We start from the raw sequence: 14,115 nt of genomic DNA, 5'->3' as shown, positions 1-14,115 counted from the left end.
CTGAATCATTTATGTTCATAAAAACACCAGCTGTGTTTCTGTAGCATGAATATAAGAACAGGTCCTTCATGTATTTCATGGTGGGCCGAGGAACCTTTACTCAGCTCCGCTCTTACTGACGGCTTGTTCCGCATTAAATCAAAGGAGGAGGAGAAAGATGGAGGAGGGGAGTGAACATGAAGGAAAGAAAGAGCTGCAGATGTTGATACGACGAGATAATGTGTAAAGAAAGAGTTCATGAGGGCGAGATGGATGAAGGTTAAAGTGGAGCATAAATTTAAGAAAAGAGGAATTTAAAGAAGAGGAGGATGAGGAGGGAGGAGGAGGAGGGATGAGGAAAGGAGAGGAGCGACGAGGAGGAGGAGGGATGAGGAGGAGGGAGGAGGAGGGAGAAGGAGGATGAGGAAGGAAGAGGAGGAAATGAGAGGAGGGAGGAGGAGGAGGGGGATGAGGAAAGGAGAGGAACAAGGAGAAGAAGGAGGAGGAGGAGGAGGGAGGAAGAGGGAGGAGGGAAGAGGAGGAGGAGGAGGGGGATGGAGGAGGGAGGAAGAGGGAGGAGGGAGGAAGAGGGAGGAGGGAGGAAGAGGAGGAGGGGGGAGGAGAAGGAGGAGGAATGTTCCAGTGCAGCAGATGGATGCATATCTCCTTCAGTTGTGCTATTTGAAATCTAAACTCAAACTAAAAGCTCCTGCCAGATTATCTAATAAAACTTTGGTTCCAGCTGGTACAGGAAACATAAACACACCTCAGTACATGTCAAAATATCTACTCAGAGTTCATCAGTAGAGATTAGAAACATCCTGGTTAAAGAATTCATACAGATATGTTCAGGAGTTCTTGGTTTCTGACACTTTGACCGGTACAGATGTCTCCTCATGTAACAGAGTTTACACCACGCTGATATTATAAGTATAAGAAAAGTAAGAAGAAGGAACAAATGTTGTTAATTAAGGCTAAAGATTCAAAATTCAAGATTACCTTTATTTGTCTCACAAGGGGAGAGATGTGTCCGGGTTCTTCTACCAAGCCATAAAAATAAAATTAACATTAAACATAAAACAACCTTTCCATTTGTTGTGGGCTTCCCCTGGGAATCATATCACGTCACAATGCTATGAACTCTGGGTAATTCCCCCACTCTAAGTCTGCAGAAATGCCCACTTACAGACACTCACAGGGTGCATAAAGGGCTCGTGAAGTCAGCGAGAGATCCCTCACACACTCGATGATTTGACAGAGGGACAGCACTCAGTTCGTGCAGGATAAAGAGGAAACCCTGACGCATGAACGAGATTATCATCCAAACAACACAAGCAGTGAAGTGTTAAACTGACAGTAAAGACGCGTTTTACTTTAGATGAATCTTTACCGACTGATGCATAAAACACGAGACATGATGCTCAAACATTAAACAGACTTTAGATTCATCATGCAGAGAAGAGACGTCAACGGAGATTTACTTTTTAAACTTTAACCCGTTTAAGACGAGTCAGCGAGGCCTAAGAGTGAAGTTTTTCTGCAGACTGACGAGTGTGTGTGTGTGTGTGTGTGTGTGTGTGTGTGTGTGTGTGTGTGTGTGTGTGTGTGTGTGTGTGTGTGTGTGTGTGTGTGTGTGTGTGTGTGTGTGTGTTGCAGGCTCTACAACGAGTCCTGTGAGGAGCCGCTGCCCTTACAGAGGGGTCCTGTCCTCTGCTGCACGCTGGACAACATCCCTCTCATCAGGTAACACAACGCACCTCTGCGAGGGGATGCTTTTTTTTTACCAGAATCCCTCTGTGACATCACAAGGAGAGCACATTTGAAACAGAGCATTTTTCTCTGTGTTGTAAGACTTATCCAGATCACAAACAAAGAGGACTGGATGGATTATTTCACATGTTGTGGGTCAGTAGACACTCAGGTTACCCAGATATATGTTCAAAATGATTTGAAATCGACTAAAGGGAAATTAGGTGAAAAGTCTTGAAACATCCGGAGTAAATGTCAAGAAATCAGCAGAGTCAGAGTAAAAATAATTAGCAGAGAAAGGCGTGCAGAAGATTAGTTAATGACTTTTTCTCTGGCTGAGCCGTGCATACATCAGTCTGAGCAGCTGCAGCAGAGGTTTGTGTCTGATGAGTCCAAACTCGCCCGTCTGCGGCTCACCGGGTGGGAGACGGGGGGGGGGGGGGCCTCTTCACCTCGACAGGAAGAAGAGCTTTTGTTGTGTGTAGTGTCTCCTCCGGCGCTCTTTGAAATGTCTCTCCACACTGAGACCCAAAACTGTAAACAACAAATTCTTCTTCCTGAGAGAGAGAGAGAGAGAGAGAGAGAGAGAGAGAGAGAGAGAGAGAGAGAGAGAGAGAGAGAGAGAGAGAGAGAGAGAGAGAGAGAGAGAGAGAGAGAGAGAGAGGACCTGGGACAGGCCTGCAGGAAACTTCTGCGAGACATCATATTCGTCTGTCCTCATGTTTCAGTTTCACATTTTTCACGGCCGGACCTCCCAGACCGTCGCTTCCCATTTATAGACATTTTTCCTCCTCTGAGCCGCTTTCCAAGAAAACCTTCTTGCGTGTTTCTAATTTCACAGAGTAAGAAAGACATCGTATAAACCCACTGTTAGTGAGGAATGTCTGCTGAAGAGCGCAGCACGGTTAAAGCTCAGGACCAGAAACCGGGGGGGGGGGGGGGCCTGTAGATCGTGGATCTGACCCGGACCTGTACAAGGACTCAATTGAATTTTAGCCCACACTGACCGCTCTGTGTTTCCTCTGCAGTAAATGTGGGACCCTCCCTCCTGAAAGCTGCTTTTTCAGCCTCATCTGCAGCACGGGGTCCTTCATGGGTGAGTCTCTACAACATGTCCTTATAGCTCCGCCCCTTTACACACACTTTACCCCGACATTACTCTGAGTTCAACGAGGCTCTGTGTGTGAACTTAAACTTTCAGGGTTGTTTTTCCAGCTGTAGTGAGTCCAGAAACCCCTGCCAGGTCCCGCCTGACTGTGAGGGGAACATTTACTCGATGCCATGAATGGTGCATGTTTACTCACCACATGACCCGCGAGTATTCCCCCTCTGACCACGAGGGCATCGACTTTAAAACCAGCTATTTTAGGGGGATTTCTCAAGTTCATTGACACGTGTGCAGACGGGTTCATATCGATTATTTAGTTTTCCTGTAAAGACTCTGAGAATCTACTACAGGAGTCCAACACAGCACGCTTTGAGTTATTTTAATTCAGAGGATTAAAGTTCATTAAACTTCAAATCTGAGTTCAAATCGGGGGAAAAAGCAAACATTTATCTTTCCACTGGGGAACACCTGCAGGTTGACTGAGCTGGCTTTGCACCCAAAACGTCCTTACATTAGTCCAAAGAACCACACTTCATATCTAAAGTGTTTAATGTTTGTTTTGAGAGGTCACAGCTGAAGTCAGGCTGTCACACAGACCTCGCTTAAAGGCGTTTTTAAAAGCGTCTTTGGTGATTGAATCTCTAGAAGACGCTGATAAATACAAGTGATAACGTTTAGATTCATCGGGTTCCAATCAGTCAAACTCGCTGATGGAGACCGTCGACACATCCGACCTCAGATCTTGTTGTTGTGTAAATATGATAACGTGACTGTTCAATACCCATAATAGCTGTACATTGGACATTTTAAAGGTGACGTATAGTCCACCTCATCAACCAGTTTAAATAAGTCTCAGAGCTCCTCAAAACATGTGTGTGAAGTTTCTTGTTCTAAATCCACTCTGATCCTGTATTTGATCATGTCTATAAACCCCTCTATTTCAGCCCTGCTCAAAACAGGCTGTTTCTGTGTCTGTACCTTTAAATATGTAAATGAGCTGTGTCTGACCACGCCCCCTCTCTGGAAGGGCTCGGGTGTACTCGGTCTTTCTCGCTCCATGTCCTATTGTTTACGGTGAGAAGGCAGACTCAGAGGGCAGAACAAACACCTAGCTGTGGGAGTGTCACCCACCTGGGGGAGGGGCTACTGCCCTTTGTGATGTCATGAAGGGAAAATCTCCAAACGGCCTGTTTGAGCACACATTTTCTGAAAAGTGGAGCAGGCAGAAGACGGCGAGGATGGACTTTTCTCATCATTGGGGGGTTTGTAGACAGACTAGAGACACATGTTAGAGTTACCTTTAAACTTCAAAAAGAAGAGACATCAAAACAAAGGTGGTCAACAGACATATTTGAAATGAAACATTGACACAGGTGTAAAAGTCAATATATCCTGTCTTTAGATAAATAGAGCGATTATTGAAAGATGACTTTCTTACCTCCTGAGAGAAAATGTAGATTGTCACAGCACTCTCAAACATTTCCAGAATCGTTCTGTGTGAGCTGCATGTGTGAACACAAACGGACACATTTTTCACCTTGACCTCTCCTCAACTTTTTCCCGCCGGCGCCTCTAGAGGAATTTTCCTTAAAAATATTCAGAAAAATTCACCACAAGGGAGCCGGCTGGGCGGATGACGTTCATAACACAGAACCAGTACCACCCTAATGTACGGCTTCTCCACTGCTTCGTCCACCATCTTGGAACTTCAGCAGCTTCTTTTTTATATGTCATGTCTCGCCTCCTGAGACGTCTCTAACGAGGCAAGACATGACGCAATAAGGACGCTAATGAAATCCAAACTGGTGGACGAAGCAGCAGATTTGACCGACAGCTCTTTTGTGGATTTTGTGATTCCATCAAACTACGAGTAGCGTTCATAAAGTCAAATATTCCTTTTTATATCGTTGTAAAGCGGACTCTGTTGCTTCGTCTGCCACTTCAGAATCTTGCTTATTACGTCATTTGACAGCTTGAATTAAGTGTCGAGAAGAATAGTTGTCTAAGTTCTGAAACTTCACAGGAATAGAACTGAAACATTCCTGGAGAATACAAAAGAGAGAGCAGGGATTTATCTCAGGTTATTTTGTACAGGAAAGCTGTGTCTTTAGTGTTACACAAAGGGGTTATGGAGTGTGTCGTTTGTAGTTTCTCACACAGATGTGTTTGTTTGAACGCCGCTGGGAGGCTTTTTGATGTCGTGTTTCAGAGGAACTGGGTTTGGAGCTGCAGAGCTGCAGATCACGTACGCCTCACAGAGGATTCAACACGACGCAGTGCTAAATGTACAGAGGGAGAAAAGGGCTAGTTTATATTTAAGTTATATTATTATACTTGTTTGTCCTCAGGAGGCCGTGTCTGTTGTTGGTCCCTTATTGTGGTCGAGTTTGTAGAAGAATACCTGAAAACTGAAGACGCCCCCTTTGACTGCAGCAACATGCTCTACTGATACGAGAATCAAACAACTGATAAACATCAGCCAGTCGTTCTTTAGCATGAAAACATCGCCTGCTTTTTACCATTTTTTTCTTGTCTTTATTTCCACCTATTTAAATTTCTGCACTTTAACTCTGAAATTTTATATTTTATGTCTTCTGGGATTGGTTTTGATATAAGCACATTTTACAGCGGTAACCTCCGGTGTTGAAAAATGAGTGTAAAATCCTGCAGTTCCTCGAGTGTCCACTAGAGGCTGGCTGCAGAAGCACAGGAAGTCACATACACACCCATTCTAAAAAGCCTGTTTTTACAGCAGAGATTAACATGTTTACAGCCTGGTTCAAAAAAACAAATAGGTGTGATTAGCTCATGTCTCGATGGACACACACTGTACGGGGGGTGAATGTTTTGATGACTCATCAGTTTTGATTTGATGAAGGATAAGAGTTATTCACAATAAGGCGTGTAGCTGACCTGATTGACAGGTGGGCGCGGTGTAACGGTTTGTCAGGAGGTTTAAAACCCGCCTCAGCTCCAGCTCTCAGCCTGTCGTTAGGTTGACTGAAAGTTAGACTGAGACAGCATTTCCAGCATGGAGGCTGCTGCTGATGGGACTCAAGCGCCCCCTGCAGGAACAGACGGGGGACGTCACTCAGACTTCATCCATTATTATTTACAGGTTATGATCATACCACCCATACATGCTTCCTACTTTTAATGCAAAGACAGCCTCACTAGCACTAGGTGGATGACATTAGCTGGAAAATCACCAAAGAAACGTTTCCAAAGACGTCTTTGAGCTCTAATAACTCTAGTCTCTTTTAAAAAAAAAAATGTTTTATGATTAGTTTTCGATCATCTGTAAACAAAAATGATAAATGTTTCTGGAAGCTCAAACTCTGAAAACATTCAAAGCTTTCCTTGCGTTTATAAAAAATACTCTGCTTATGTTCAGAAACAGTTTTGTCAGTTTGTTTAAACTTGAAGGCGTGTTGAGGATCAGGACGTCCGTCCCCTCGCTGTGCTGCAAACAGTGAAACCCTCAGATAACCCGTTTAATCCTCAAAAGTGACCACTGCGTTCTCTGCTGGATTATCAATATGAACATTAAACAAGTCGCCCTGTGCAGCTTGCAGCGTGTCGAGCTCCAGATGTGAGCTGCAGGAACAGTGTGGGAGAGGATCTGAAGCTGCTGCGAGGCTTTGATGAACACTGTGATAAACAAGGAACAAGGAATCTGCTCACACTGAGATCTGCAGACTCAGCACTTTGATGCTGCTGCAGCGTCCTGATCACTGAGGGAAAGTGTGACCAGTAAACGTGTTCGGGACACTTCACAGATCGCAGTGTGAGGACTCACCGGGAGAAATGTTGATTCCTTTCTATGTTCAGGTCATTTCCTAAAGAGTTCAGACAACTTCTTAAAGTGTGCACAATCATCAGAAGTGATGGAAATGTACGACCTGAGATATCTTTAACAAAGGAGCGCTGCAGTTTGGTGAAGAAAATACCTTTTTATTTGTTCTGTCCAAACATCCTGTTTCTCTTCTCCTCGTCATGTTTGTATCTTTCTCTCCTCCTGCAGTGATGCTGATCGGCCTGCTGCGATACGCTCACGTCATCGAGAAACACCAGAACTGCATCCTGAACACGGCCGGTCTCTCCACCTCGTGGATCTGCGCCGCTGGACTCATCATGGTGGGAAACTTCCAGGTAAACAACGTCAAGTCGATCACATTGAGGTGTGTCTCTGGAGGCTTCAGAATAGCTGAGGTGTCTCCAAACAGCAGTTTGTTTTGGTTTCATGCTGGAGCTCAAGGGCGCCACCTACTGGATCAAAAAGTTGCACATTCCTTCTTTAAGCTTTCATGACTAAAACAAACCTTTTTGAAAGATGGAGCACAAAAAACAATAAAGTATTGATTACATAAAAACAGTTTAAAGGTGCACTATGGAGATTTGGTGGTGAAATTTGAAAGTTGGAGAAGTGAAACATTTCTCTGCTATATTTTCTGAACTGAATAAACAAACTTAAAAAATGGCTCCCTGAACACTGTTGGAGCTAAAAAGCTACCAGGAGAGTTATGGTTTTTACTCTTGAAGACCCCGCACCATATCTTCTCGCATTGCATTTTATCTTCAAACAGTGTTACAGGGAGCACATGTTCCTCTGAGGACAGTTTGTGTTTAGAGTTATAAACACATACCACATAATCTGTACACTATGTACACTCCAACTTTCACATTTCTCTATAAACCACACAGTGCACCTTTAAATGAATACACCCGCTGCTGTGTTTTCTGAAGCGTTGTTACATCATTTCTTACATAATTAACAAAAAAGCATTCACTCACTCTGTGGGTGATTCCTGTCTTTGTCAGCCTCACTTTCTTTGTTTTTGCTGGCGGTGGATGTTTGAAGTTTTCTGCAGAATAAATGAGGTGTGGTCTGAGTGAAGTCAGCGGGGGGGGCGTTGCATCACAACTGTTACACGTGCTCGTTAAGAGTATATATCTCTTCAGTCAATGCTTTTTCTTCTGACACAGAGATGTACACGTCATGCAGTCTTTGCAGTTTAGATAAGTAATTTCTTGGTTTGTAGGTCGTAGAGAGAGAGAGAGAGAGAGAGAGAGAGAGAGAGAGAGAGAGAGAGAGAGAGAGAGAGAGAGAGAGAGAGAGAGAGAGAGAGACAGAGAGAGAGAGAGAGAGAGAGAGAGAGAGAGAGAGAGAGAGAGAGGAATTAAGGATGAGGAAAAAGATGCAAAATGACTCCATAGGTTGTTCATATTTTAGTGAGTCAGAATGCACAGCTGCAGGTCAACAGAGAGGTCACCTCTTGTTCTGACTTTGGACAGATGTACAGTAGAGAAGAAGAGTTACAGTACAGGACATGTGCGTACATGTAGGTGATGCTCAGGGACAAGCACACACACACACACACACACACACACACGCCTATCAGTGCTGAGAGTTTTCATGGCCTCGGGTGCTGACGGTGTTTCATGGGAACATGTGCTGACTGTGAAAGTTTTCCAGGAATGTAGTTCAGAATTTGAATGTTACACAGACAGACATCATGTTTGTGTTGAAGCATGAGCCGGAGAGAAGCTGCAGATATGAACTTCAGCTGAGTAACTGTTTCTGCAGGACTCGAGGAGAAGGGTTGATCTGTTATTTCTGCTTTCAGAAAGAACATTTTAAAAAGGGATCTAATGGAGAATGTAAAGGTGCAAGTCTGGAGGTCAGGGAGAATGAAAAATTAGACTTTCACCAGGAGAGTGGTGCGTTCAATGTCCTGTGTGCGGCTCATGGTCACATTCAATTCAATTCAATTTGTAAATCACATTTCATACAAACGTAAACTCAATGTGCTGTACAGAAGAAAAAAAATAAACAAACACAATACAAACTCATTTAAAATAATAAACAAAAACATGAAAAAATAAAATAAAATAATAATAATAAATGAACAAGTGGATTCAAGAGCACATGTTTGTAAAAGTAGCATGCACTAACCATATGTACACACACACACACACAAAGACAAACTAGCAACCAAAGGCACGAGAGAAAAGCAATGTTTTAAGACCGCTCTTAAAAGAACGTAAAGTAAGACGTGAACTCTTCTAAACCCAAACCAAGATTTAAAAAAAAAAATCTTAGCGCTTTGAGTTTGTGCCCGAGTCAATCCAGAAGGGGGCGTGTTTGTTTTGTGTGGTCGTCACTCGTCCTCTCAAACGGTCCTTTACGTTGTTTTTAGAGCTCTGGGCAGTTGACCTCTTCTGTTGTTTAGATAATGAGAAGAGCTGCCGTATTTCATATTGTCTCAACGTTGTTACCATGGTGATAACAAAGGATTTAGAGCTCTCCTTCCATTAGTGGATACGTTTGTTTATATCGTCTGTCGGAGCAGGTGTGTGTTCTGTCAGAGCTCGGTGTGTGTGTGTGTGTGTGTGTGTGTGTGTGTGTGTTCTGTCAGAGCTCGGTGTGTGTGTGTGTGTGTTCTTTTCAGAGCTCGGTGTGTGTGTTCTGTCAGAGCTCGGTGTGTGTGTGTGTGTGTGTGTGTGTGTGTGTTCTGTCAGAGCTCGGTGTGTGTGTGTGTGTGTGTGTGTGTGTGTGTGTTCTGTCAGAGCTCGGTGTGTGTGTGGGTGTGTGTGTGCGTTCTGTCAGAGCTCGGTGTGTGTGTGTGTGTTCTGTCAGAGCTCGGTGTGTGTGTGTGTGTGTTCTTTTCAGAGCTCGGTGTGTGTGTGTGTGTGTGTGTGTGTGTGTGTGTGTTCTGTCAGAGCTCGGGGTGTGTGTGTGTGTGTGTGTGTGTGTGTGTGTGTGTGTGTGTGTTCTGTCTGCACACGTCTGGGCCTCCCTATCATCATCATCAGTTCATCCTCAGGGTCCTTCATCACATTCACCCCTCAGTGTTTGTGTGAGGCTGGGTCCTGTCCTGCTCTCTGATTGGCTGAGGCTTCTCCTCCCTTTCTCCGTCTTACATAATGAACCTTACTGTTTGAATCACTGTAAACATGACGCCAGCCTCTTTAGGGGCGATTTACTGTACACACACACACACACACACACACACACACACACACACACACACACACACACACACACACACACACACACACACACACACACACACACACACACACACACACACACACACACACACACACACACACACACACACACACACACACACACACACACACACACACACACACACACACACACACACACACACACACACACACACACACACACACACACACTGTGTATAATAATTGTGAATAATAGATAAAGTTAGGCTGCAGAGTCTTACTCAGGAGTATGTCGTCCACATTTCAAACCCTCATAACATCTTTTTTTTTCTTGCTGTAGTACTTTTAAAACGGGTTACAAGACCCTCTCATGTGTATTCCTGTCTGTGGTTCAGACTGAGGACCCTACACAAACTCCTATGAGAAATCAATTCCCAACTCTCTGCTCTTGTTCAACCAACGAGATTCATTTTTAATGTTTTTTTGCTTGTTTTTATCTCAGAAGATGAAGAGCACGGAAGAAAATTTAATTTTAAGCATCAGTTTGCAAGGACAACTTTAAAACAGAAGTGTATTTCTGTAATTGGAATTATTTTTTGGAATTCTTTTAATAATGATTTGAAGGGCTGTGTTCAGATATTTCAGTTTAAGAAAATGTATAAGAACAAAGTTATCAGACTGTGTGAGATTGGCAGTTAGTTTGTTTTCCTTCTTATTTTTGAGGAAGTGAAGACTGAATTGTTGGCATGATATTCATCCAGACATTTATTGTTTGCTTTTTGAGTAAGGGGGCAGGCAAAACAAGATTTATTCTTCTCCCTGCTCCTTTCCGCACATGGGATAAAGTGTGAATCGTTTCACATCGGTCCACATGAGGTGAACACTTTGTACCGCTTCACATGAAGTAACCTTGATGCATCCTTTAAACACTTCTTCTTCTACTCTCCCACATGGACATGAGACCAGTAGCTGTGTGGACGGTGCAGAAACACATAAATCAGACAGAAGGAACATTTCTGCTCTTTGTGTCTCTTCCCTGTAATTACTCCGCTTGAACAGCTGCTCCTCTAAACTCCACGTTCAGGCGGTGTCATCATCTTCAAACCAGCTGCTGCTTTTCAAACACGTGTTTCATAAATCTACTTCCTCTATCTCTGACGCCTGATATTACATTATCAGGTTATCTCTTTTCTCTGTGAGCTGTTGTCCTAACAGCTCTGCGCTCGTCGTGTGTTTTTCTGGTGCAGATTGTTCTGTCCTGTGACGTTCTGTGTCTGATTATCACGCCGCTGTCAGGTCATGATGACCCCCATGTGCATGATAGTTGTGTCTTTATCGGCTTTCGTTGCAATCAGAAGAGACGACGAGAAGAGCTGTGTGGAAAAGATCATTTTGTGGAAGTGGGAGCAGAAATATTTCCAAGATTTGTTGATCTCAGAGTTATGTTTACGTTTCAGAGTTATCATTCTTCATGGTTTTTTTTAGGGTTAAATGAAGGAAAATGTCTCGTTTCATAAAGTTTGTGTTTATTGTGTTTACTCCTCAGGTGGATTTTGCTAAAGTCCTGCACTACGTCGGAGCAGGAGTGGCCTTCCCCTCCAGCATGCTGTTTGTGTGTCTGCAGTCGGCTCTGACCTACAGACTGGCAAAGACTCAGGACGAGTACCGGATCGGACACCTCCGGGTGATGATGGCCCTGCTCGGCCTCATCGCGCTGGTGCTCAGTATCCTGACAACAAAATGTGTTTCCACAAGCGTTGTGTATTTCAGCTGTCAGCATGAATTTTGTCCCTTCAGGCTCTCTGTAGTTAGTCGTCCTCAGTGTCTCCCTGTAGTCTCAGTGATGTAAAAGAAGGACACTGCTGCATCTTTGAATGTCTCATTTCACTTTAACAAACTCTCAGACAGTAATATCCACCTTATGACATCACACATTGACCTTATGACATCACACATTGACCTGATGACATCACACATTGACCTTTGTTACCATTCCTTTGAGCTGTTTGACCTCACTTTGGGATCCCTAACCACTTCCTAACCCACTTCTCTTCATGTCCTAACCTCCCGTCTACCAGAAGGGCCTTACTTTATTTCAAAATAAAAGCAGGGTTAAATTCCAACAGGAAGTAAAGTGCTCTCTGTGTAAGAATGTACAAAACTTCAAAATAAAAGCCCAACAACTTTTAGTTTCAAATGCAGAAGAATGGAAATAACAAAACATGGGATTAAATTAGATCAATCGCGATTAAAAATGTTAATCTTTCAGCAGGTGTATTAATTTTATATCTATTCTTCAGGCTGTATTTTAGGGATTTTCCTCTTTTTTTTAGAGGTCTGAGATCCATTTAAATATCTCTTAAAAAATAATTACCACGGTCTTGTTTCCACCAGTTTATGTATTTTTGAATGATGTTGTTTGAGTCTAAACTCTGGCTGTGATGCTCCATCATTCCTCCAGAGATTGTGTTTAAATTGTGTTACATTGCCCCCTGCTGGACAAACAGTCCTACATGTCTCACATCATTAATAACATGTTCCTCCCGATCATTCAGCATGCAAGAAGATTCTCTCATATCTCAAAAAAGTGTCAAAAGCAGAAATAAAACAAATATTCAACTGCAGCAGGTTTCATTTTGCATCATGTGAGTCCGTATGCTGATTTGTTTTTTTTTTTAAACTCTAAAATCATGATACAATTAGCAATCTTACACATTTTTCTGAACATTTCTAAATCATATTTAAATCAGCAACTAATGCTCACTAAGTCTTGCTGCATTAAGAAACTTAAACGTCAACATTTCTTCCACTAGCCCCTCCCCTAAAGACCACTGAATAAGTCTGAGGTTCATGAAGAGACGTTTTCCTGACCTCGTCTCTCTCTCTCTCTCGCTCTGCAGCCGTTGTTCTCCTTAACCTCTGACCCTCAGGTGGAGTTTTCTTCTGCCAGGAGAGCTTCGCCCTGCAGCACGCCTCGGCCATCTTCGAGTGGATCTACTGCATGCTCATCATGATCTTCTACGGGACGTTTGCCTTCGAGTTCGGCGACATGTCCGGGGACACTCTCATGGTTCTGTCCAGAGGAGGAGGAGGAGTGCTGAGCTTCTCCACATCTGGACACAAGACAGAGGTGGGAGTGGGCTCCAACCACCGCCAGCCGGAGAACTTATCGATGCTGTAACCGATCTGCGGGATGTTTTCAGTGAACCTGGAAGACACTTAAAAAAAGAATCAAGCACCTGGAAGCTGCAGCCTGCTGATCCGCTCGCTAGTCACTGCACACAGCTGAAAGGTCAAACGCTGTCCGGCTGAGAGGAGACCAAAGACCGGTACTTCACAGACTGTTTCTCATTTTGCAGCAGGTGCAACATGCTGCTCAAGAAGTGCCTTTTTCTGACCACAAACTCCAGCAGAGGGTCACACACACACACACACACACTCGGCTGGAGTCGCCTTTTCTCAGCCTTAAAGCTCCTCAGATGTCACCGTTTGTTTTTCATGCCTCAGACGGTCGGACGCTGAGCTCTGTGTTTGTTTTATCACTCAGGAAGTTTTGTTACATAATCGGCTTCACGAATCGGCTGAACATTTTTGTTTTTTTTACAAAGCATGAAAAGTTACCGTGTGCCAAGAATAATACGCTCATGTCAGGCGGTGTCGTCGTTGTTGTACTTTTTGTATTTGGTGCCTGGAATATTTGTCCTAATATTGAAAGGTTTTTAATATTTTGTAAGTCATTCAAATTATCTTTTTTGTGGTGATTTGTGCCTAAATATCTTCTAATAATGGCGTGTTAGCTCTGCTGTATATGTTGATGTATCTGAAGTCAGCTCCATGCCAAACACACTTCATCACTGCTGAGAGACATTCAGCTTCTATGGGACCAAAGTCTACAGTAAGAAAGAACCATCGTGCTTTATCTGATCATATACAGAGAATAAGTTTTATATCATAAGCAGAGGACCAAAGAATTAAAGCAAACAGGATGTTTCTATTTATCTAAAGTTCCTTCATGTTTTTTTTTGTTTTTAGATTCTTCCGTCTAGAATAAATGAAATGCCTTCCTTTGAAATGATCGTGTTTAAAAATCATATTTACATAATTGTGCGGGACTGATGAGTATGTGACTCATCTGACCTCTGACCTCTTTGGGGCGGTTACTGGATTCTTATTTTTTTCTGCACTAAAAAATAGTTTAATCTTGAACAGTGAAGAAGAAAAGTGAGGTAACCAATGTGAAACAAATACTCTTAAAACTTAAAGGATTTTGAATCTTTACAAAATGTGATATGCAACTCTGACAC

General features: G+C 43.2%; 1 protein-coding gene across 1 annotated transcript in view; it reads left to right on the top strand.

The window, feature by feature from the left end:
* Nucleotides 1-13,254, top strand: part of LOC132955572 (transmembrane protein 150A-like) — a 20,813-nt gene extending 7,559 nt beyond the window's left edge. The window contains exons 4-8 of the mRNA XM_061028466.1: nucleotides 1,636-1,722; nucleotides 2,757-2,824; nucleotides 6,861-6,988; nucleotides 11,358-11,535; nucleotides 12,742-13,254. Of these exons, the coding sequence (XP_060884449.1) occupies nucleotides 1,636-1,722; nucleotides 2,757-2,824; nucleotides 6,861-6,988; nucleotides 11,358-11,535; nucleotides 12,742-12,992 (712 nt within the window). The 3' untranslated portion in view covers nucleotides 12,993-13,254. The remainder of the gene's footprint in view (nucleotides 1-1,635; nucleotides 1,723-2,756; nucleotides 2,825-6,860; nucleotides 6,989-11,357; nucleotides 11,536-12,741) is intronic.
* The last annotated feature ends 861 nt before the right edge of the window (nucleotides 13,255-14,115 follow it).

Source organism: Labrus mixtus, chromosome 21 (assembly GCF_963584025.1).
Source record: "Labrus mixtus chromosome 21, fLabMix1.1, whole genome shotgun sequence".
NCBI lineage: Eukaryota > Metazoa > Chordata > Actinopteri > Labriformes > Labridae > Labrus > Labrus mixtus.
Note: the sequence above shows the minus strand (reverse complement) of the source record. Positions and strands in the feature narration are given on the sequence as shown.